Source organism: Cydia fagiglandana, chromosome 24, assembly GCF_963556715.1.
Source record: "Cydia fagiglandana chromosome 24, ilCydFagi1.1, whole genome shotgun sequence".
NCBI classification, from domain to species: domain Eukaryota; kingdom Metazoa; phylum Arthropoda; class Insecta; order Lepidoptera; family Tortricidae; genus Cydia; species Cydia fagiglandana.
Window position 1 is genome coordinate 587250 of NC_085955.1, and position 25307 is coordinate 612556.

Below are 25307 nucleotides of genomic sequence, written 5' to 3' on the forward strand. Positions count from 1 at the left end.
GTAAAAGAGATCGTTCAGAATCTAACGCCACAAACTTAAATATGCCGACGGAGAAATGTTTATCGCGTAATAACTATGCTTTGAGTAACGAAGATAGGTTATTGTTGATAGTAAAGTTAAATTTGTACACTCGTCTGATCCAGAGTGCTATAAAGTTAAAGGAATATGTATTCCGGAGTGAGTACTATGTCCAAAAAGTGTGAAAGAGAAGTCAAACTAAAGGATTGCATCTCGTTTTGATTAAGGGAGCAATGAAGACGTTAGACAATAATGCCAACATTGCCAACATTACAATAAGTCAATTAATCAGATTTTGCCCAAACCGAGACGGAAGGTTCAGTTTTGCTTTTATTTCGGCCGAAACCGAACCTTCAGCTGACACGTAATTTTTATGCCGAATCCTGCTGAAAACGAATGGCAATACTGTTACTAGTGCGAGTGAGACACAGTCCTCTGGTTTGATTCTCTTTTTCGGATCATTTTCTATAGTTTCCTAAGCTGTCTTGCTCTGTGATAAGGGTCAATATTGATTAGCAAAAATTAACAGTCCGGGTTTTAATCTATGGCTATAAAGTTGCCAACGTTGTGAATGATCTATCGATCACGATAGTTTATGGTTTTATAGATCAGTAAAGTGTTGCTGCGTAAAACTGAACGCATCTTTCTCAGATCGTCTGATTGGACCGAAATAACTTGTGCAAACACAATTATTGTTTATGTTTATTTTAATGTTCTCATTGCCTTTTGATATACATATAGTTTGGCCCAGGACTGTCTCATTTCAAACAGACTGAAATAATCATACTGTCTTTGTCTTACGGTAGTACCAGAAGCCAAAAGAAAGGGATGAGTAGGTATAGTTTTCCTGGTTCTTAACTGACTGACAAGTGTGTTAGCCAGACTATATTTGCATTTGAGAAGTTAAATCACATAAAATTGTGGCAATTCTGGTGATTTTAGTTTAATATTTAAATAAATATATAAATAAATATATTTTGCGTGTCTATGATTAAAATTCAAACGAGTTTATTCAAACCTTGGAAAACATTTAGAATCTTATAATCAGAAAGTGTTTTGATTAATTGTTATTGATTTAATACTTTCCGCAATGTATATTTTAAGTATAAACAGTTTCCTTTATTAAATTCGGTTTTGAAATATTTATATTATGTAACCAAACCATATCGCCGCAAGCACTGCTCAACCTGTTCAAGCATCTACGACTCTCGGTGAAGACATAAAATCCTATGATATAGAGCCCTAATGAAGATTCTCATGATACCTCTAACGACTTCTCGGAATGTAATCGGTGTTAATAAAAAATCCTTTATATCTTAATGCCCTATAAAACATTAAATAGTTTCGAGATCAAGTTATTGACAAAACAATCTATAGAACACAATGTTAAGTTTGTATTTACAAATGTTTGTGTAATTTACAACAAAACCACCACCAGAAAACCAAGATCCCCACTCAAAACCTTACAACTGTCAAAGTTACAAAAACGGTCTCGTAAAACGTGACCTAAAGCTGCTCAAACGTGATTAAAAAAATAAAAAACAAACCTTCTATCGCACGCGCAGTTTGATATCGTGAATGGCCTAAAGTTGAAATAGCCGAATCTTCGTCTGAACGGGCCTATGTTGAGTCTGCAGTTGTCGTGGGCTCTACAGCACGTATCTTCTTTCCTATTCATGCCGAGTTCGCTGTACCTCTCTGCCAGGTCGCCGGCGCCGCACCATTTCGTTCCGGGGACTATGAAATTCTCTTTCAAAGACCTCCGTGACCTGTTCGTTAGTCTATGGTTAGTGTTAAAAAAAATAAGTGACAGTTTCGGCGGGAAACTCAGTTAACTGGCTTTTTTTTTAAATATTATGGCCTGGATGCGACTTCTTTAAGCCAAGTTAACTGACATTTTATTACGTATTTTAAAGTGAGAAGAAAGAGATTGATCCCAAAGTTTGTAATTTATATTAAAAGGATATAAAAATTATAGTTAAGTATAAGGATGATGATTTAATGATATTAAACAAGTATGTTTCAAGTCTGTTAAGTGAAAATAAGAAAATTAACAGGTGAAAGAAGATATATGACATAAAAGATGTATATTAAACTATCACATAAGTTTTGTATATGTTTTGTATACGCGTCATTAGAAATTATTTACGTTAAATACTAAATTAAAAATATTATATATTAGTTCAGTGTTTTAGTAAGTATATACTTACTTATGTTATATTTATATACTTTGTTGGGTGTAGATTTTTACAGATAAGGTCCTAACGCGATTTTTATTTCATATTGTAAAATATGTATAACTTTATCGTAGATCCAGTCCATGCCTTGGTCACCTTTATTGTCTGTCATATTTATTTCTATTATTTATTTGACTTCTTTATTAACTATATTTTGTAAGGCTGGGTAGCAGATATATGTATATCAAAGTCATACAACATCCTACTACTTACATTAAATACATTTACAAACCTTTTAAGACTGTTGAATGAAATACCACAGGAATCATATAATTTTACTTATATCTCTATCAATTAGGTGTATCCATATTTATTTTATTAATCTATCATGCTTCTTATTTATTTCGTTGGAAATACGTTAAAAATACGAGTGGAATAGTACGAGTACCTAGTTTTTGATTTTATTTCCCGCCTTCCATATTTATAATAACGGTTAACGGCATACGACAGTCAAGATCCCTTAACTTTTAAGACATATAATATATAAGTAGATATGTAGCAAATACATACAACGAAGCAGTGGTGTGGCGATCTCCAGAAGTGGCGGAAACGTGGAATAGGTCATTGCATTGATGGTCGTGATAATCGTGATATTCGTGAACATAGTAATGTAGCGTAGCACGGAACGTTCCGTTTTATTTAGGCGTTTAAACAGACACTTTTATAGCCGTAACACACTACCGCACCGCACCGCGACCTTGGTACGCCGCACCCATAACCCAAGTAGCACAGATAGCTCTATAACTAATCACTTTTAGTTCTATCTAACGCTCTGCGCGTATTAAGACACTTATAACAGCACTATCGTGGTCCTACAGCTGTATAATAGATCTCAGTGATATTTATATAGCTTAAGGCTGATTAAAAGCTGCATTACCGCTCTGAAAACTACCATTAATACGCAAAGAGTGATATAAAGGTATATTTGCTACGACCCTATACAGCTTTAAGGGTTATCAAATGCTTTAACCGTTATAAGGTCTGTTTAGTGGATAAAATTACGCCATGTGCTGTATAAGGAGGTAATTGTGGACTTTTATTACGTTGACTTATTAAGGGAGCACAAGTGAACTATTATGAAGCTAATAGACGTATAATGGAACACATGTGGCACATAATACAGCTTGTCGCTGAACATGTTTACCGCTAAGCAGCTTTTATTACGCTGACTTTTAAGGGAGCACGAGTGAACTATTATAAAGCCAATAGACGTATAATGGAACACGTGGGGCGCATAATACAGCTTTTCGCTGAACATGTTTACCGCTAAGCAGCTTTTATTACGCTGACTTGTAAGGAAGCACGAGTGAACTAATATGAAGCCAATAGACGTATAAATGGAACACATGTGGCGCATAATACAGCTTATAGCTGAACATGTTTACCGCTAAGCAGCTTTTATTATTCTGACTTTTTAAGGAAGCACAAATGAACTATTATGAAGCCAATAGACGTATAATGGAACATATGGGGCGCATAATACAGCTTACCACTGAACATGTTTACCGCTAAAGCAGCTTTTATTTCGCTGACTTATTATAAGGGAGAACGAGTGAACTATTATGAAACCAATAGACGTATAATCGAACACATGTGGCGCATAATACGGCTTAGCGCTGAACATGTTTACCGTTAAGCAGCCTATTATACTACCATTGAGACTGTCTGCATAGCGGCTGTTTAAACATTCACAAGATGCCTTATAACTGTTTAGAGGTTCACTAGTGTATTGAAATAACGACTTGGACTTTATAGTGGTTCACTTAAGTATCTTTATCAGTCGTATGCTGCATATTAGAATTTTAATGGTTCACGTTGCTTTTTAACATTGACCGCCATTTTATCGTAGATAACCTACAAAATTGGTATTACTTTTTCAACTTTTAAGGGTAACAATAATTTTTTGTGCATGAGTTCTTAACCTAAATCATTAGTTTAGTACTTTCTATAACGTATTATTAACTTTTTATCTCATAATTCTGTCCAAACCACTGAGATAGTTTTTATACATAGCTTATTTATATGATTAAATTTAAATAAATACTGATTATTTTCGTGGCGCACTGAAATTTTCTTAGATAATGTATATATATAATGTCAATAAACTTGCATTCCCAAACATCTTTCTCGCATTAAAATATAAAAGATCATGTATAACTAAACACTTTAACAAAATGACTTATGGTGTCGTTGCGCTTGACGTTTTCGCTTTAGTAGCTCTACTATCAGTTGGCAGAGTATTTTTCACTTAAACTCGGTGAATAAACGTGCCGTGTGTCACGTTTTACGTTTCTTTACGGTCTTATGTACCTAACTTCACTCCAATCCAAACAATGTTGTCCCTTTCTAAGTATACTATAAAACAGAGCAAGAGTTATATCGGAGTTTTATACAGCGCCTCTAGGATTCACCTATAGAACTAAATAACAAAATTGACACATTTTCTCACGTCTACGTAATTTACTATCTATGCATCTCGCTCTCGCAAATTAGTGCAAGTGAGATGCACAGAAAGTAACGTTACATATACTGATGGTAGCCGTGAATATGGAGGGTAGAGGTAAGGAGAATCCTTTATGACTTTATGAGAAAACTCCTTTATGGGAGAATATTTGCAAAAAGTGGGCACGCTGTCAGCTATTATAATTTTTCTAAATCTCTCCAGAGTAGCGAAAAAAAGAAAACCCATAAACCTAGTTTTTCATTGTATCAATACCGTACTAAAAATCATGGAGAATGGAAGATATTCGTATTTACAAGTGGAAAAACGTTTTCTCTTTTTGTATGGACGATTACGTAGTATAGTTCCCTCTTAAGGTTTTTGACGGACACTTTTTCATTATTAATTACATGGAGATTGTATTCCTTACCTCTACCATCCACTAAGAGCATTTAGAAGGGACATGTCATCGCTGTCATTTTCTTTACAAAACAGTCTGCCGATTTTTGCGGGGGAGGGGACGTCAAATGTATTGCTATTTCTACATGATTTGTACGTAACGTACAAATAGCCATGTCAGTCCATACAAAAGTTTGCACAATTGTGTTTTTCGGCAGAGGGGTAAGTAATAATGTCAACAAAAAAATAAAGAGTATACCTACGAGACTACTACGACTATGATATTTGATTTATTCGGTTGTCAATATAAAACAAATGAAGGTGTTCTTTCTTCCCGTATGAGACGTCATTACTATGTAGTTTGGCTTGAGATTAATAAACATTACCTATATGGTGTTAAAACAAGCTTTTCTTTCCTGCTTGGAACCCTAATCCTAATTCCAAACAGTAAGCACTCAATGGCCACTCCAGTTATTAAATGCTCTAAGACCAATTTTGTCACTTTGTTACTCACTCAACCTTCATTCTACAATTTTTTAAAGATTTGACGTTGCCATAGTTACGAAAATAATAAACACATCAATGTTAGTAAACAATGTATAAATTAATAAAATATATTGTATTCAAGACAAAAATTGCAAAATATGATAATTACGTAAACATCATTAATAATCGAGTTAAAATTATGACTTTACGTGTTAAAAAATAGGAAGCAAAGTATACGGCGCGATTATACAGGCTACTTTTGGCTACATATTTATTACGTTTGATGAAAATAATACACACATGAGAAGAAATCTTAAAATATTAAAATAGGTATGTATTATAATGGTTCGCTTCAGTCCGCACCGCCTACTGCTAAGTAACATTATCTAATAGAGTGTGCGGAAAGAGAAGAGTCGTGAAATTTAGGGGAGCCCATACATTATACCTACGACTCTTCTCTTTCCGCACAGACCCTACGACCTACGTATGACCTTAATAGCGATCTTAATTTTATAGTACCTATATGATCTCGAGTATATATATTTCAGTGCCAAGCGCCCCATTTCCAATACAAAATGAACCCACGCAGCGGGTTTTTGGCAATAAATGTGTTTTAAATTTTCAGATTCTGAACCACCAGCAAAAGTTTTTGAAGAAAGTTTTATATTTCCTGTTACCAAGTTGACATGAAAAACGAGTACCTACCAAACACAATAATTTGAACAACGGAAAATAAAATAATACTTACTTAGTAAAGAAAAATAAATAAACTCACAGAACATTTGTATGTTTTATTTTATTTAAGATAATAATGCTTAATAAAATACATAGCAATTCTTGTGTAAATATTCTCACTATGTGTTATGTGCACCCAGCAACAAAAACAGCAACATGTCTATGTACCGCTCCTTGTATTGAGCCTTAATTCTTAATACATATGTAACTTCTACATGCATAACGCATGCATACATGATGCAATCCGGGTTTTCAGGGAAATATTGTTTTCAATCAGCTTCTTGCCTAAAACCAAAAACTGCTCGTAAGCAATGTGATTTTCGCAAATGTAGCAGTAGAAATAGGAAAATATGATGTCAAGTATAACCTTTGTACTAAATTAGCCTTTTATCGAACTATTAATTGATTTATCCCTTAAAGTTTTGCTTGAAGTTCACATACTGTTATAAATTTATACATATTACGTTGAAAATTGCATTAATATTCGTGAAAAATCAGCGTATTTGTTGTGTTTACAAGTTGACAGAAATGTCACGTTGGAAACGCACGTATTTTTCCATAACATCTGTCACGTTTACTCGCGTAAAGTATTTACGCAGAATAATTCTGGCTCAGTTTTCATTATATAATTAGAAAGAGAGCGTTTTAGGTGTGAAGTTAGGCAAGTATGGAAAACTCGCGTAAAAACGTTTGTAACTCATGGTACAAATTGAAATTTTTAGTTCTTTACGTGACCGGTAGAGGCACTGTACAATTACTCCATACATTTTCCTTAACTTTCTCACTATCTTCACTTCTCACTGTCATTCACTAAAACTCATAGTAGAGCTACAGTATAAATATGTTCACCTCTGCGTTCGTCGTCAATGTCACTATACTAAATAATAGCTGTTTTTTAAGGCAGAGGTGTAAAAGTATGTTATTCATTATCTTTTATTCAGCCCAACGTCAATCTTTCCCGGTATTAGGGCGCACATGTGACATATTAGCTGAATAAAGGGTAACTGGTGGTCTCTTACCCAGTCAATATACACCTCTTATAACTCCTGTTACCCCTTATAATTCCGTTAAATTGCTGCTACAACGCTCTTAAGTAGCTATGTGAACTTAAGGCTGCTTAATTTGTGCCCATTTAAGAGTTATAAAAGCTGAAAAGACGCTTATACAGCTAATATGCAGCTTTTATATTCCAGCTTCAAGCGTATTCGTACTTCATTATGCGGCTGCTATACAGCTAATCTGTGCTACTTGGGAAGTGAGAGCAAGAAAGAAATATCTAAATATCACTTATGGGTGCGACGCACCAAGGTCGCGGTGCGGTGCGATAGTGTGTTTACCACTTTTAGACTGCGCAGAGTTCAGGCGGCCAGTTTTAAAGCCGTAACATACTACCGCACCGCGGCTTTGGTGCGATGCTTGTATTACGGAATTTAGATATATGTGTATATAATGAAACAGTCCTCGCTACGCCACAGTAATCCTTGTTTCAATGTCCCAGATACTGAAATGACAGTTCGACTACCCTTGTCTGTTATTAACCGAGCGAAAGCGAAGATCGAGCGAAGAAAGTTTCACCTTAGGTAAATAGGTATTAATGTCCGAATGTTCTCTACAGCTCGCATTTCTCAACCAATTTTCGTGAAATTTGGTAAGCAGGTTTGTTAACCATATAGAATTAATTTGTGTTTTCAGTTTTTGGAAATGTTTGATATTGGCGGAGCCATGGGGGTTCTAGAGGTCTACAGCTCACAGAGCCACTTATTTTAATACAAATTATTTATTTTAACACAATAATACAAAACTGGTACTAAGGGCTGATTTAGACGGCACGAGAACTCGCATGCGATTTTAGTTACATTGCGGACTGTCGATTACGTCCAATTCAACCGACCAATCAAAACCCGCAATGGTATGAAACTCGCATGCGAGTTCTCGCATCGTCTAAATCGGGCTTAAAGCAGGATGGTTCCATTTTTATTGTCTGTCACTATGCCCGTCACTTTCGCACTTACGAACTTGTTAGAACGTGACAGGCATGGTGGCAAGCGATAAAAATGCGACCATGCTACCGCCGCCGGATAGAATTGGCCAATTGAACCCTTATTTTAGTATCTAGGATATAAAACTCGGATATAAAAGGTATCTAGGATATAAAAAGTGAAGTAGAGGTAGAGCAAGAAAAGTCTGCAACGATTTTGATAGCATAACGCAGTGCAAGTGTTATTTAAGAAGTTTGCCATGTGCTATCAATATCGTTGCAGACTTTTCTTGGTCTAACTCTAGAAGTAGAAGCAGACAGAAATATTGTAGAGTTTCGCGAATTGTGAGCATCTACTTATGACATAATTTTAAAGAAAATTTTGTACGGTCGAATTTACAAATATCTTTACAAGTCAACGTTCCAAAAATATATTTACACGAACTTATTTTGGTCAGTATTTTAGAGGCATAAATATATCACACTTTAAACTCTCGCGTTTTGTACACATATTCAATTACACAAACGGGTCTACCGCGATATAATTTCATTGTTTTTACCTTTAATTCCGACGTTTCAGCTGAGTTGCACCAGCTGTGGTCACGGAACGAAAAACGAAACGGGATGAAATTATATCGCGGTAGACCCGTTTGTGTAATTGAATAGGCATAAATATATTTTCGGAACGTTGGCTGGTAAACGTTTGTGAACTCGACTGTAGGCTGTAGACTGTAGACCTATCTACAATAAATTTGCAATAAATATGTGCTCAAAATTTGCGGATCTTATTGCGAAAACACTCTTAACGGATACATGGTTATCGAGATGAGTAGGTACAGACGCGCTTGGACTGTGGAAATGCCACTAAACGTTAAATGTATACACAAACATGTATTATAGTGGCATTCCCTGACATTTCGCGATTCATAGTCCCTTGCCAAGTTGATATTTACTTCTCGTCTCAACCGCCATGGCTGAATATTCACAAAGTTAAAATTGCGAAATAGGAGCCGACAGAGTAAAATTGCGAAAAATTTGACTTTGTGAAATTAGCTATATGATTTTTCACAAAGTTGAAACTGCGAAATAGGAGCCGACAGAGTAAAATTGCGAAAAATTTGACTTTGCGAAATTAGCTATATGATTTTTCACAAAGTTGAAATTGCGAAATAGGAGCCGACAGAGTAAAATTGCGAAAAATTTGACATTGTGAAATTAGCTATATGATTTTTCACAAAGTTGAAATTGCGAAATAGGAGCCGACAGAGTAAAATTGTGAAAAACTTGACTTTGTGAAATTCGCTATGTGCTTTTTGACAAAGTTAACGCTTCCGCTTTGTCATTTACGCAATATTTTATCGCAAAATTAAGTTTGCTGCGCCCGCAAATTTACTCGTCGGCTCCTATTTAGCAACGTTTTTTTGTTATTTTCACAATAGTTTTCTCTGAGTGCATATTTAAAGCAGACAGTTACTCAACAGACAGTTACTCAACACAAGATTTTTATTGAACAGGGTCTGTCATAAGGCATTGTATTGTACATTCGCCATCAGATATATCGGAGCAGCCAAGGTGTTCACAAATATCTGAACACGCCTCTATTGTCAAGGCGCTAGAGTGCGTGTTCAGATATTGTGAACACCTTGGCCGCTCCGATATATCTGATAGCGACTGTATATGAATTCACAAATTTGGATAGCTAGTAGGTTAGGTCCTAAGGATATACCTAAAATTCAGGAATATGCAGCCTACCCTTAAATCAGATACTAAATTCTTACTTATATCTGCTTATATGCAGAAAAGCTGTTTAACTATTGTACACCTTATGATCAGTGATCGGCACGACCCGTGACACACCGCGGGATTCAAAGAGGAAATAATAATATAGACATGACATGATTCGCAAAAATTAAGAGGTATTGCCATCCAGCGGGGCAATGCGGCCAGCCTTCTGGGCACCCTACCTAAGGACCATGACTTAGGGCAAATTTTTTATTTATAAGTTTTAGAGGTATTTGTAAATAGAAGTCAGAATATTTAATAAAATCATAAAATGTATCATTTTCCATTAAAGAAAATATAAACTTTGGTTTTATTTTATACTGCGTAAAATATTACGTGCACTCATATAAAATATGTACTTAAGTGTTAAAATATAATAATTTGAAGTGCTTAAAAACCCTTTTCCCTACCTGGCTACTACTACCTGGCATGTCGAAGGTCACTATCGTGTTTTCTATTGTTTGCGTTTATGACCAATCCCGGGGAATATCCATATTAACATAATGATTGAGGCCATTAAGATCATGCGGCACGGGTCGTGCCGATCATTGCTTATGATAGACCCACAAAACACAAAAAATACATAGTATTTACCTAGCTAGCGTCGCATCTGAAACCTTATTCTTATTGACCATCATAAACTTCAGCTCCTCATGCCTTTCCAAGCATTCCATCTTCAACTTGTCAAAATCCAACCAACTAGCGACATCTATCGGCAGAGTCTCTCCGTTTCTCAAAATACGGAGCGTGACGTTACTAAAATGGCGGTAATATTTCTCATCTTCATTTGTTATTTCATTCTGCGTTAATTTAATGCTTTGTTCTTCTAATGCGAGTTTTAGTTCTTTCCTTAAAGTCTTGAGGAAGTTTCTCGAATATTTTGCTTGGGTTATATACTCGCAGTCCTGGATGGCGCCATTTGGTGTGTAGATGACTTGTACAAGATGGCGACCGTCGGTCAGCTGACGCAGTCGCAAGCCGCTCCTGTGGAAGATAGTCTCGATAAATATATTTTTTAATAATCTATTTTTATTTATTTAATGAACAAACTTATACAAATTGAATTCTTAAAAATAAATCAGAAGCGCTGTTTCCTAAGTAGGTTACCCTGTATTTTAGTATAAACAGTAGTAAATAATTATGGCACTAGAATATTCATATATTTCATGTTATTTCAGAATGTAGATTTAAAATTATAAGTAAAACGTGTAACACTGACGTGTAAAAATGTTTCAAAAACAAGAGGGAGCTTGTGCTTTCTCAAAAGATTGTAGATTGTAGAGCTGTATATTGTACAACTAGCTCTCTTCGTGTACTTAACAGGTCATCATGTAGCTCAAGGAGAGAGTAAATAAAAAGGGTCCCTGCTAGTACAGTCGAAAGTTTTAATTTCCGACTCATTTCGTACCTACCTTGTAACAAGGTACGAAATGGGTTTACCGTACCTACCTATAGGTCGATAACAAATAGTTTAGTACGAAATAAAACTATGGAATCGGATTACATCGCGTATAATTAATTTATCTAATTCTCCATAGTTTTACTTCATGATTAACTATCGCGGTAACCGAAGACAATATCAAAAGTAGTAGTTCTTCAAACCAGTCTTTAACGAAAGAAAAAACGACATCAAAATAAAAATCGGTCCCAATACACCTCATTAATTTGTCAACAAAATTGTTCACACTGCAGCCAAAACTTAAGTGACGATCTGTGGGGGTGCGGTCGCGAACTCGCGAAATGCACCCTCCGGATTGCTTAACTTGGGATGGTAAATGCAACAATGAAACAATAATATATTTATTTCACATATTATATCACTTCTGTGGACAAAACCAGGTCACAGTCGCAGTCGGAGAACATATAGGATAATAAGTTTTATTTTATTTTGTTAGTTAAGTCGTTTATATTTAATTTTTACCTAGCTAATGCATACCCATCCGCGACTCAGTCCGAGGTCCATTGGGAGAGGTCTCAACTTGGGCCCCAACGTGGACTTCCCTGCTAACACTTGCTGTATTATTGTTTATTAAATTATTAATTAACAATATCGAGTGTCATTTGATGTTAATTCATCTGTTAGGTTTTTCTGTTAGTTGATATGGGTGTAGTTAAGATTCAATAACTAATGATCTTTTTAGGTGTATATGGTAACGCTAAATGCGTAAATAAATATATTAAATATATTAGTATATTTATTTTTTGCAAAGCACGTAAAGGAGGTTTTTTTTTTTTTTTTTTTACATGAAATAATGACTTGAACATTCTAGTAATATACATATATTACTATTAATATATGGTTTTCGTTACTATAAATTGTAATAGGTACCTAACCTACCTATAAAACGTTAATAAATCGTATTGGAAAATGTATTTTCTTTGTGTAACCGATTTTAGATTCGCGTGACTCTTGATCCACGGACCACGAATTTCACGATCTTTACCTTCACGGACGCTAATTACAGATCAGGATGTACATAGTACATAACATGTACATAATTGTTTTCCATCGTACTTTCTAGGAAACGTTCGTATTTGTCATGTCAATGTCAGTACTTCTTGTACCGAGACTGACTGCAATAGCAAGACACGTTCGTACGTTTCCGCGAAAATACGATGGAAAACAATTATGCACTACATCTGTACAGTGTAGTAAACGAAGCAAGTTGTTGTATGGAGACCCATGCATTAATTCCTCAGTCGATGAAATTTTGCTTGGTTATTGTGTAGTATGAGCCGAAACTAACATTATAAATATCCAAAAAAAAGTAAGTAAGCTGAACCACAACCGTTTTTTTTAGCATTAGACGATGCGAGAACTCGCATGCGAGTTTCATACCATTGCGGATTATGATTGGTCGGTTGAATTGGACGTAGTCCACAGTCCGCAATGTAACTAAAATCGCAAGCGAGTTCGCGCGCCGTCTAATTCAGCCCTTAGAAAGAACTTGCAAGAAGGTAAGCGATATTGGCAATTCTTTTAATTGAACAACGCTTTTTAAAAATCAATAACTATTACTTATGAAAGCAGAAGAATATAAATGATCGTATTAGATTCATATTTGTTACATATTTGCCGTAACTTATTTTTAAAATGTGTTTTTCAATTAAAAGACACATCAAGATTGTTTACCTAATTTCTAATGCTAAAAAAACGAAGTATGGTATCATTACATGTCACCCCCGCCACTAAACGTCAAAGTGCAACCGAGAGTCCCACAGGGACGTATCCTAGGCCCCTCGATGTATCTCGTAATCTAATTATTCCCCCTACTATCGAGATGATCTGATGATTTTACTACCATTATATCTTTCATCAAAGTATCAATATTAATATCGCAATTTAGCGTAATGGGTCGTCCAGAGATATTAATTTGTCTTTTATATTGAATAGTTAATTATAGTTCGTTTTTTTTAGCATTAGAAATTAGGTAAACAATCTTGATGTGTCTTTTAATTGAAGAACACATTTTAAAAATAATTTACGGCAAATATGTAACAATTTTGAATCTAATACAATCATTTATATTCTTTTGCTTTCATAAGTAATAGTTTTTGAATTTTAAAAAGCGTTTTTCAATTAAAAGACATTCAAGATCGCTTACCTTCTTGCAAGTTCTTTCTAATGCTAAAAAAAACGAACTATAGGAAGTGATTATATATTTTTTTTCCACAGTTTAATATTAAGAAATAGTTATGTAATGTCGTAGTATTTAAGTAATTAACGTAGTCATAAGCCAGACTAACAATTTTATGGATAAAATTTATCTGAAATAAAGAATTAATAATAATAATTAATCAATGGGTTGCAGATGTAGTGTAGTGCATAGTACTGCATAATTAGTTGTTTTCCATCTTACTTTCTCGGAAACGTTCGTATTTGTCATACTACTTCAGTCAACGTCAGTAATTTTTGTACCGAGATTGACTCAAATAGCAAGACACGTTCGTACGTTTCCGTGAAAATACGATGGAAAATAATTATGCACATCTGTACAGAAATGGGACCGCATTGAAACCACACCGCGATTTGTATTGTAAATTGACCCGCACAAAAGACCTTAACTATGATATTGATACATTCTGAACCCACTTCATTCTACCAATCCTCACCCTCGCCAAATTGAATAAAAATAAACATACAAATGTAACAGTGATTAAATGCAAAAGAAAATGCATCTAACGCACTGGGGTTACCACCCTCATTGCAATAAATATGTATAAAAAAAGAAATTTAACCCTTATCTTGGCATCGTAACACCCGTGATACATGGAACATAAAAAAATCTAGCAGGTTCACTTTATTACTTAAGAAAATAATTCTGCTATAGATATGTCGATCTACCCTCCTTTATTATAGCAAAAAATAATACATACAAGTGTCATTGTAAATTAATTAATAATTATCAACATGGCGCCACGGAAACAACAGATCTTGTTTCGTGCTGTAAGTTTTGCACTTATTTCATAGATTAGTATATATTTTTGCATAATCTACATTTTAATACACTTACTATCTGTTAGTGTATTAGGATTCACATAGTGGTCCCATTTAAAAACATTTAACACATAAAATATTTACATAAAACTATTACGTATCATATTTGATACATAGCCAAGAACTCATAAAAGTACATGTGTATTATATTTAATACATTGCCAAGTTGTCGTCAAAATAGCTGTAGATGATTTATTTTATTTTTATTTTTTTTATATTTGTGAGGGGTTGAAATATATGTTTTCAATACGTCATATTAGTCGTCATAGTAATTAGTTAGTGAGCTTTGTTTTTTTTTTAAGTAATGGATGTTATTTAACAGTATATTAGGACGCCGTAGCCTTTTTGCTACGCCGTAGCACGTAGCACGGAAATATATATGAATTGCAAAAAATGGCCCCAAAGTAAAAAAACAATTTTTTTTTACTTTCACTTTATTTGTTTACTTTTCATATTTTACTCAACTTTTTGCTGACGACTTTTTTGCAACTTTACGGGATCCAATTTTCCGCCCATGTGATCAGGTATTCGTAGATATAATTCATTTTAACAGGTGCAATAGTCATCTGATGCTATAGATTACGTTTAATTAGCAATAAATGTTAATTTCTGTTGCATTACATGTTTTATTTATACTATAATCCACATTTTTCTTTTAAAAAGTAGGTAACTATTTTGTCGAGGGATTGGCATTGTATCAAATATGATACATATGATTTTCCGAAACTGGAAAATCCTGGATTTTTTTCCTTATTTTTTAATAGTCTAGTATTCTCAAAAGGTGACGAAAAACTAAAAAAATGTTTATATTTAAGATTTTTTGAGTCTTGCCAAGATAAGGGTTAACGCGAATGGCGCTTAGAGCACTTTTAAACCATCATCAATATTAAATGTGGTGCTTTGTGTCGTAACCGCCAATAGCATTAGGGTCCTTTTTAAAGGGTCGACACATGGACCATTTAACAGATTCGACACATTGCGAGCTGTCTTTCGAACTGTCAATTGATGCGCTTTCTAATTGGTCGCAATGGCCAATGGTATTTGTAACGAATATATTGGTGTTAAGAAATTGTTGATCTTTGAGATTTAATTTTAAACATATATTTTGGCTACCTATTTCTATCAGTAAGAACTATGTTATGTATACCTACTCGCATTTTTTATACATACCTGGTAAGATAAACTACCTAATGGCTAAGGGGTCATCCATTAATTACGTCACACGAATTTCTAGGTTTTTTGACCCCTCCCCCCCTCCTCGTCACACTTGGTCACTTTTGGCAAACCCCTCCCTCCTGGTGTGACGTCACATTTCTTCAACTAAATCGGCAATTATTTATTTAATATTTTATCAAAATATTTTTGACAAAAGAAATATTAGTAATTTTTTTATAACCCAACACTGATTTAGAAATAAAATTAAACTATATAATAAAAACGATAATCGTTTCAAAAACTTATTATTTAACTGTATAGCGAATAAAATAATTTAAATAAATTTTCGGTTCCTGATGAAGTTAAAAGTGACGTCACAAAGTTTATGACTCCCCCCTCCCCCTTGTCACAATATGTCACATTTTCTTGACCCCCTCCCTCCCCCTAAACGTGTGATGTAATTAATGGATGACCCCTAATAGTAATTAAAAAAAGTTAAATCAATGAGTAAAATGGACAAAAAAATTAACTGAAATATTTTTATTAAAAGCCAAATTTAATTTAAAAATTTCGCGCCTTATTCTACTCACAAAATTGGATTGCCAAAGTATATATCGCAGTATCTAGAGTATATATAAGGATTAAAAGTAACATTAGTTTAAAACAGCGGCTGTCCACCGGCACCTGTCCCGTTCTCACACGCTTAAATCGTAATCTTTATTGCTCGCTCGGAACTAGTGATGTGTCATGAACGTTCCCGGGAATGAATAAAGAAATAAATAAATATAAATATTACGGGACAATCTAACACAAATCAACCTATTAACAGTAAGCTCAATAAGCTTGGCTTGTATTGAGGGTACTGGACGACAATATATAAAATAGATAAATATTTAAATACATAGAACACATCCATAACTGAGGAAAAAATATTTAAAAATACCTAATTTGAGTTATTCTCTAAGTTGGATGGATAATAGGTCGTAATTTAGGGAAAAGTATGCATCCATAGGCGTACCCACGGTGGGTCAAGGTGGGGCAGTTGCCCCACCCTGGTCTCTGACCATTAGCTAAGAATTTCTGTTTGAACCGTACCCTGTTACAACGTACCCAGCCTCCCCTACTTCTGCCCCACCCCTACAAAAATGCTGCATACTCCCATGTATGCATCCCGCAAAAATCCATCAATAAAATTTGAGCTTTCTGCCAAAAGCAAAAGTGTGTGTGTAATGACACTAATGACAAGTTTTTGAGGACGGATTCTTTTACACAATGTACTAAATTACAATCTCACAAATTTATTAATATTCCTGGGAACATAAGAAATGTTCCCGGGAATATTACAAACGCGGCCCCTCACTACTCGGACCGCAGACGGATTGCGGACGAACTCACTTCGTTCTCATCTCCAATTCGCATCTTATGCGCTTATGCGCGCCTGGTACTTCTGAGGTGGTTTTAGTTAGTATATTTGTTTAGTTTAATTAATGAATATTCAATTAATTACATAATACAAGTATTATACTCGTAAAACAAGAAATATTCAAAAATTATAAAAGTATTTTATAAAAAACTTTTCCCCTTCGACACATCCGGTTACATTTTTTAAATTTGCCGCCCTTTTCTACTGACGGAAATGGCTTGCCAAACTAAAATTAATATCGATGATTAAAAACGAAATCACTTGCCAAACTATACAGGGTCATTTTTGGACCGTTAGCCATATTGTGCAAGGCGATTAGGTAGGTCATACTGAACAATTTTTTTCTATGGGACTAACCCCGAAACCCCAAAAACAAATTTGGCCTTCCCATAGAAAACGTCGACATTCACTCGACCAAAATGTATGAAACGGCCAAAAAAATATTTGTGATTTCGGAGTTGGTCCCATAGAAAAAGTTGTTCAGTATGACCTACCTAATCACCTCGCACAATAACGGACCAAAAATAACCCTGTATATAAACACACAAAGCAGTGGTGGCCGAGTGGATATGACGTCTGACTTTCAGTCCGGAGGTCGCGGGTTCAAATCCTGGCTCGTACCAATGAGTTTTTCGGAACTTATGTACGAAATATCATTTGATATTTACCACTAGCTTTTCGGTGAAGGAAAACATAGTGAGGAAACCTGAATAAATCTGCAAAGAAATTCAAAGGTGTATGTGAAGTCCCCAATCCGCATTGGGCTAGCGTGGGGACTATTAGCCCAAGCCCTCTCGCGTATGAGAGGAGGCATGTGCTCAGCAGTGGGACGTATATAGGCTGAAATGATGATGGTGATGATGATATAAACACTTATACAATACATTAAGATTAATAACGAATTGAAGTGATATCAAATCAAGTACGTAAGAAATGTAAGCCACAATTACCACATACCGACCGCGCACGAAACGCTTCACACGCGACATTCTTCCCTTCATGAAGACATAACTCGGTATAAAAGATGAATCACGCTAGACCGGGCCGGGCCCGGGCCGAGGCGTCCCGGAAAATATGCCATAAGAAAATATCGGCTCGATTCTGAAAATGTAGATCTCTACTAGACCTCAGCAAGTTACGATATGGATAATTTAAAGATATTTGTAAGATAGATATGTCAAATTTAACGTTTCCGCGATTCTGGAGGTCCTCTTGAACGATTTCGACAAGATAGATATGTCAAATTTGACGTTTCCGCGATTCTGGAGGTCCTCTTGATCGATTTCGACAAGTTATGTCTTAGATATCCAAGTCACATCTAGTCGATATCTAATGTAAATCTAGTTGATCTCTATGTCGTTTCTAGATCTTGTGATTATCTCGTTTCCCGAATACGCAGATGTTATTTTCTATGACGGCTGATCGGTGATCACGTGGTTTCCGTAGAAAACGAAGCGCCGAAAGCTCCGGCCCGACCACGGCCTGGTCTAGCGTGAGTTGTCCTTTAATAGATAGAAAGTGCATTACGATGTGGTACCTTTAGCCTTTGGGGTATTCCCCAATCATAATAATGATTCGTATAAATATTACCTTGTCACAATCAAAATCAACCAACTAAATAAAAAAAAATAAAAAAAAAATATATATATATATTAATTAATATAAATTATTTACATATATAGATCGGCAAGCCATTTACGCCAGGAGAAAAAGGCAGCAAGTTAAAAAAAAAATGGCGCGAAGGATTGTCCTCCTATAAAAATTTTTAATTCGCGCCTTTTTCTACTGCCAAAGTGGGTTTGCTACAGTACCTATAGTTGGTCAAGCAGATCTTGTCAGTAGAAAAAGGCGGCAAATTTGAAAAATGTAGGCGCGAAGGGATATCGTCTCATAGAAAATTTGAATTTCGCGCCTTTTTCTACTGACAAGATTTGCTTGACCATCTATATATTTTCAAAATGACTAGCCAAATTAGCACCCAAAAGAAAAGGATGAATATAGTTTTTTTGTTCTTATTTACTGACTTTGGTTTGACCAACTATACTCTTTGGTGCAAAATAAAACGCGGCCCATCGCAAAACTATTATGGGCTAGTTTTCAGTAGCGATGGACCGCGTTTATATAAAATAAACATAATTTTTAGGGTTCCCTACCCAAAGGGTAAAACGGGACCCTATTACTAAGACTTCGCTGTCCGTCCGTCCGTCCGTCTGTCACCAGGCTGTATCTCACGAACCGTGATAGCTAGACAGTTGAAATTTTCACAGATGCTGTATTTCTGTTGCCGCTATAACAACAAATACTAAAAACAGAATAAAATAAAGATTTAAGTGGGGCTCCCATACAGCAAACGTGATTTTTGACCAAAGTTAAGCAACGTCGGGGCGTGGTCAGTACTTGGTTGGTTTTCTTTTTGCATTTTTTCCGTTTTTTTTTTGCTTTATGGTACGGAACCCTTCGTGCGCGAGTCCGACTCGCAGTTGCCCGGTTTTTTGTAACAGCAACACCAAAAATAGTTTACCGTTAAAAAACAAAAGCATTTGATAGTGCCGCGAAGAAAGCACTCGAACGAAACATTCGATTTTTGAAATAAAATAAATTAATGATGCATCTATCGACGGGCAGTTACACAAAATTAATATTGCATTTGATTTTAGAATAAGTTAATCTTAAATTATAGTAATAGAGTCGCTTTTAGAATAGCAAGTAGTTTAGCAGCTGTAGTGTAATAGTGTTGTTCTCGTAAATGATTTTAGTAATAAATCTTGGGCGTTGTAATGATTCATTCGTTCCATCATTACTAATGAATGGTCGGTGATATTGACTTATGGATGTTACTGTTTTATGGTAAAGGTAATGTAAGATTAGGAGTCAAATAAGTCATCGTATTTGTAGTACCTATATAAAAAAATAATTCAAGTTTTTTTTTAATTCAACTTATTTTTAGTTTTTTAATTTCTTCTACATCAGAAAATGGGACACTGGCAATAAAAATACATATAATTCATAGCAATGAAATTTAATATGGATATTAAAGTAACTTTAAAATGTCTATGTGTGGTGCTAGTTTTCCTTGCTAGAAATTACAATAGGTACAGAGAAATCAGAGCGAGTAGAAGACATAGTTACACAACTTCCAATTATGCTAATTTTTTGTATAAAATTTTTTAGCAACGAAATAAATGTCATATACTAAGAAAAAGAGACCAAGGCCTCCATTGCCCCAGGCTGGAATCGAACCAGCGTCCTCTGTCATCGCGGCAGGTGTCTGTGCCATTCGGCCACCGGACCACAGCGGCATAGGTCGAATTTTTCCAAGTATGTATATGCAGTTCTTACTGAAGGCTTATGGCGCCCCCTGGCCATCCCTAAGGTAGAACAGCATACTGTTCTACCTTAGGGATGGCTAGGGGGCGCCATACCATATTTCAGACCTTCTAACTGGATCATCTCAGGTGATACCGAGTTAGCGAGAGAGATCGAGAGATTTAATTTGTTCTAATACTTCTAATGACATAGATATTTGTTACTTAAAAGTCTATGCCAAATTTTTATATAATTTAACTCGTGTTAATTAAGCCCTCACCTTCGGCTTCGGTCTTCAATTCACACTCGTTCGTAAATTTTTGTTTACCGCCCTTAATACACAATGTACTATTACAGTACACTGGTGCGATAATTAGCACATTACGTGACTATGTCGAAAATTTAAATAGTCATATGTATTGTTTTTGTAAAACGTTGTAGGTACGATACGCGTGCGAATACCTAGGTAATTCGCAATTCGTGCCGATCTAAAACACTCCCTTCGGCCGTGTTTTAATTTATCGCCACTCGTTACGAATTTCCTATTTTTCACACTTGTATCGTAATGTAAGTACTATTTCAAACTGCTGTCACTTTTCCTATACCCTGTATCAATAGGTACCTAGTTATTTAAATAAAAGTAATCAAAATCTACCCTCAAATGGCTCCTTAAGCCAGTTGAGGGTAGATATGAAAACATTACATGATCAAATAGTGTAAGTAGGTTAAATCGTTCAGTGACAGATGCAGGAGGTTTTGTATTTGGTTGGTTAACCAATAAATGTTATAACTACCCGAAAATTTACAAATTGTTTGTTTACTTTTATTTAAATTCCTAAAGATACCGACTATATTATTATTATTATTCCAAAAGAAGTACCTACCTAGGGCGACACATACTGGAACCCTATGAGGTACAGAGCATTACGGCCCAAAGAATCTGGAATTTCCTGGACTCAACGGGCATTAGTAATGAACTTTAAAGAGCGGTCACAATAGATCACAGCTTGGTTGAAGTGGTACTCAAAGGCCCACAACACCCCAAAATAATAAATACAGACTATAACTCTGTTCTATTTCCATTTTATTTCATTGACTTGCTCCTAGAATTGTTGTAGCCCCGACAGCGACCGCAGCCCGACTCGCCAACAAGATTAGTCCTCCATTTGCGGCCGCCATTTTGGCGAGAACGTCAAACTTACAAAATGGATTCCCCGCGGACGGGGCATTGAGATTTAACTTTGGAATAATTGGTAGTTAGTTGCTAGGTTTTTTATGCCGTTATTTCTATGTGGCAGTTTTCTCGGGAAATAACATAAAAAATCCGCAACATGACAAAGGTCAAATAGATTCTTGTCTCAAGGAAAGTTAGGCTTACTATCAGAGAGGCTGTATGTATATTCACTTGCTAATAAGATGGTATAAAAAATGAAGTACCATTTTCATTTAAACAAAATTGGTTGGTAATTTGGTTGCTTATTTCATCATCTGAGTCATGTAGGGCTAAGGCACTGGTCCCACCGCGAGCTAGTAAGCTATGAGCTATCGGCTATAAACACGAACAAAAGATAAGCACTCCCGTGTAAATAGAAGAGACACGGCGATATTTATAGCTCACCGCTGGGCGAGTAACTATAAATATCGCCGTGTCTCTTTTATTTACACGGGAGTGCTTATCTTTTGTTCGTGTTTATAGCCGATAGCTCATAGCTTACTAACTCGCGGTGGGACCAGTGCCTAAGATGGTCGGCTCTTTATTATTTGTCACCATTCCTGTCACGTTCTAACAAATATGTAAGAGCGAAAGTGACGCATGGCATGACAGGAGAGTTTTCATTTCAAATACGAGGAAAGTGCAATGCTCAAGTTTTTTTAAAACATGACTGAGTATCTTAGCTGAGTATATAGGTACCTACTTTTTATGGTAGTACGAGAAGCAGTAGCTACTGATAAATCCGCTACTTGACCCTAGATACGAAAATAATAAAATTTTGGTAAGAAAACTGATAAAGAGTGAGTTCTCTATGCTTACTTATTTCTCTATCCTCCTAAGGCCCAAGATCCTACCTATAGTACTTATTCGGTTCAATGGAATTTAAACCATATTCGATCGGAACAGAGTTGCTTTTGGTCTGTTTCGTTCAGTTTTTAAACAACGCAAAATCAACTCTATTGCCTACATTGTAGGTTCAAATTTCTGTGGCAATTTTTGTATTTTTCATTTGTATGGGTGGGCCTTAGGAGGCTATGGTGGAACACACTATTTACACCACACGCTCCATATGTACCTATGTATGTATGTATGTGATATGATATGAATATTAAGTACAACTGTCTCATACAACTTCTTAGAAGTCATAAAGCTCAATGTGTTCAAAAACTTACTACTTCAAGCGTGACTGACAAAAACACAAATTTAATTAAACACCCTAACTTAATTTAGGTCTATTTCGAATTTCAACTTTCTTCGTATCACATTAAGGTTGAATTTAACTTGTAGATTTTTGGCGGTTAAGACTTTTGGTAAATTGGCGAACGCTTGCAAAAAACGAAGAGCTTTGAACTCGGGCGCAGACTGCGGGTCGCGTGTTCTCATTTTGAATTTAGAACATCTGATACATTCAAATTTGATATCTATGGTCACGGATATCAGATCTGTCAGATGTATCACGGTCGCATTATTATCACTTGTCATGTCATGCGTCACTTTCGCACTTAAATTCGAAATTAAAGTTGTATCCAGACGAGACAATTTTTCGCCAATCTGATGAAATTCTCCGATCGAACAGGGCCGCGCGAACGCAAATACCAATTTGATTCCCCGATCACATCAACAGGTGCGGACACAAAAATGCCAATTTTCATAGTAGAATGCAAATTGGTGATTTAATTTGTGTACGTGTGGACGCTAGGTGAGATTGACCAATTATTTTCCTGAACAAATAGACTGATTTCATCAGTCCCGTCTGGATACCCCTTAAAATGAAGAATTGTCATTATAAACGAGACATATTCATTCGTAGAAATTTGTCATTTATGACGACAATTTTGCCACACTCTGATGTCATAGCATATAATATGCCATGCAGAAATAGCTAGATGACACTCTACCTACATATGCCCAGAAAAGTCTAGAACATTTTGTAAACCTTAGATACTGATCTAAATCTATTATTACTCATCGCCTCGGGCAACGGTATGCGTTTTTTGCTGTTTGACTCATACTTTTCAATTTTAAGATACGTTACTTCTACGGTAAAAACAGCGTCGGAATGTATAGACGAAGCTCTCAATACATTTTTGACTTGATGAAAAACGGTAGGACAATATTACTGACACTAACTTATCTGACACATAATAGTAGATATGGTACCAGGCGCACAATCGTGAGCCATTAAATATAGGTTCCGGAACCTATATTTAGTTAGTCGTATGGGTGACGCCAACCTGTCAAGTTGTCAATATCGTTGGATCAAATTTTAGTTTTGTCAACTATGAACGTCACACGTCTACATAAATAAAAGGTCATTGCATAATAGCTGAAAGTTATCCCTTTTTCATTGAAATATACCCCACCCGCAGCTTTGAATATTATCCAACATAGTTTGCTATTAAAAATAGTTGTGATTTTCAATAAAAGTTTTGATTGGCTTTAAAATAACATGAGATGTGTCAAACCTCTTGCGCGGCATTACAATCGGCCCTATTCGAACTTTGAGGTACGTCAATTAATAGATCTAAAAACGATATGGATTAGATATGTCAGTGTCAAATATGACGTTTCTTCAAACAAAAACGTCACTTTTGACACTGACACATCTAATCCATATCGTTTCTAGATCTATTAATTGACGTACCTTAAAGTTACAATCAGGCCGAATAACTATTTGAAGTCAAATGCGTGCAGTACAGTGGGGTTATTTTTGAGCCAGACTATAGTTATTTATTCTTATATAAGTACGTAAATAACGATCAAAACGCAACCATACATTAACCTACCAAGTTACCAACTAATAAAAATGCTTAATAAATAATAACTATTCCACCAAAAAAAAAATCTTGAACTAAGGTATATTCGGGTAATACCGAATGTCGGATAATTCCGAAATTCAGATGAAAATCACCCTTAATTCCATCATAATAAAAGTCTCTTTTCGGAATTATCCGACAGTTTTCGACATTCGGAATTACCCGAGTAAACCTTACATGTCAAGATTCCACGTGAGTGTTTAACAGCGGTCGCGTGCGCAGGTGAGTGATTCCAAACATTCGGCGAGTCAAAGTAGCACTCTAACTATTAGTTGGTATATTTAATATTTATTTATTTAGGTACATGATATTGCGCAAAAATGTGAAATACACCTTGTGAGCTGTAAACCCCGAGAACCCATTTGGTACCGACATTCTTTTGAATTATAAAAACTGAACTGAATAAAAAAAAATATCACGAGAATCGGTTGATAAATTCGACCTGTAGAGGAGAACATCTGGACATATGATATGAATGAATTTTTGCCCAAGCTGGAACGGAGACCTTCGCTTTCGCTCGGTCAATAAAAATTACCGAGATGGCGGACTTAATGCCTGCATAAAAATAATTTAATGCATTCTCTACCAGTCAACCATAGTTTAGCCCTATGGTAAACATAGAATAAATATTTTTTTTTCTTGTCACGGACTTAAGAATAAAAATTCTTACAACAATGTGATTGTATGCAAAATTGCCACAATATTTTGCATTAGTTCCATTTTATTTAATTTCTAGAATTCTTGTATCATCACCATCATCATCATCATCATCATCATCATATCAGCCATAAGACGTCCACTGCTGAACATAGGCCTCTCCC

At 35.5% G+C, this 25307-nt stretch overlaps 1 protein-coding gene across 3 annotated transcripts in view; it reads right to left on the minus strand.

Annotated features, from left to right (window-relative positions):
- LOC134676270 (uncharacterized) overlaps positions 1-25307 on the minus strand; it is a 94640-nt gene that overhangs the window by 21274 nt on the left and 48059 nt on the right. For 2 of the 3 annotated variants that reach the window (XM_063534639.1, XM_063534638.1), the window contains exons 3-4: positions 10670-11059; positions 1566-1787 (exon numbers count right to left, since the gene is read on the minus strand). In XM_063534639.1, the coding sequence (XP_063390709.1) occupies positions 1566-1787; positions 10670-11059 (612 nt within the window). The remainder of the gene's footprint in view (positions 1-1565; positions 1788-10669; positions 11060-25307) is intronic. The other variant, XM_063534637.1, reaches the window with a different exon arrangement.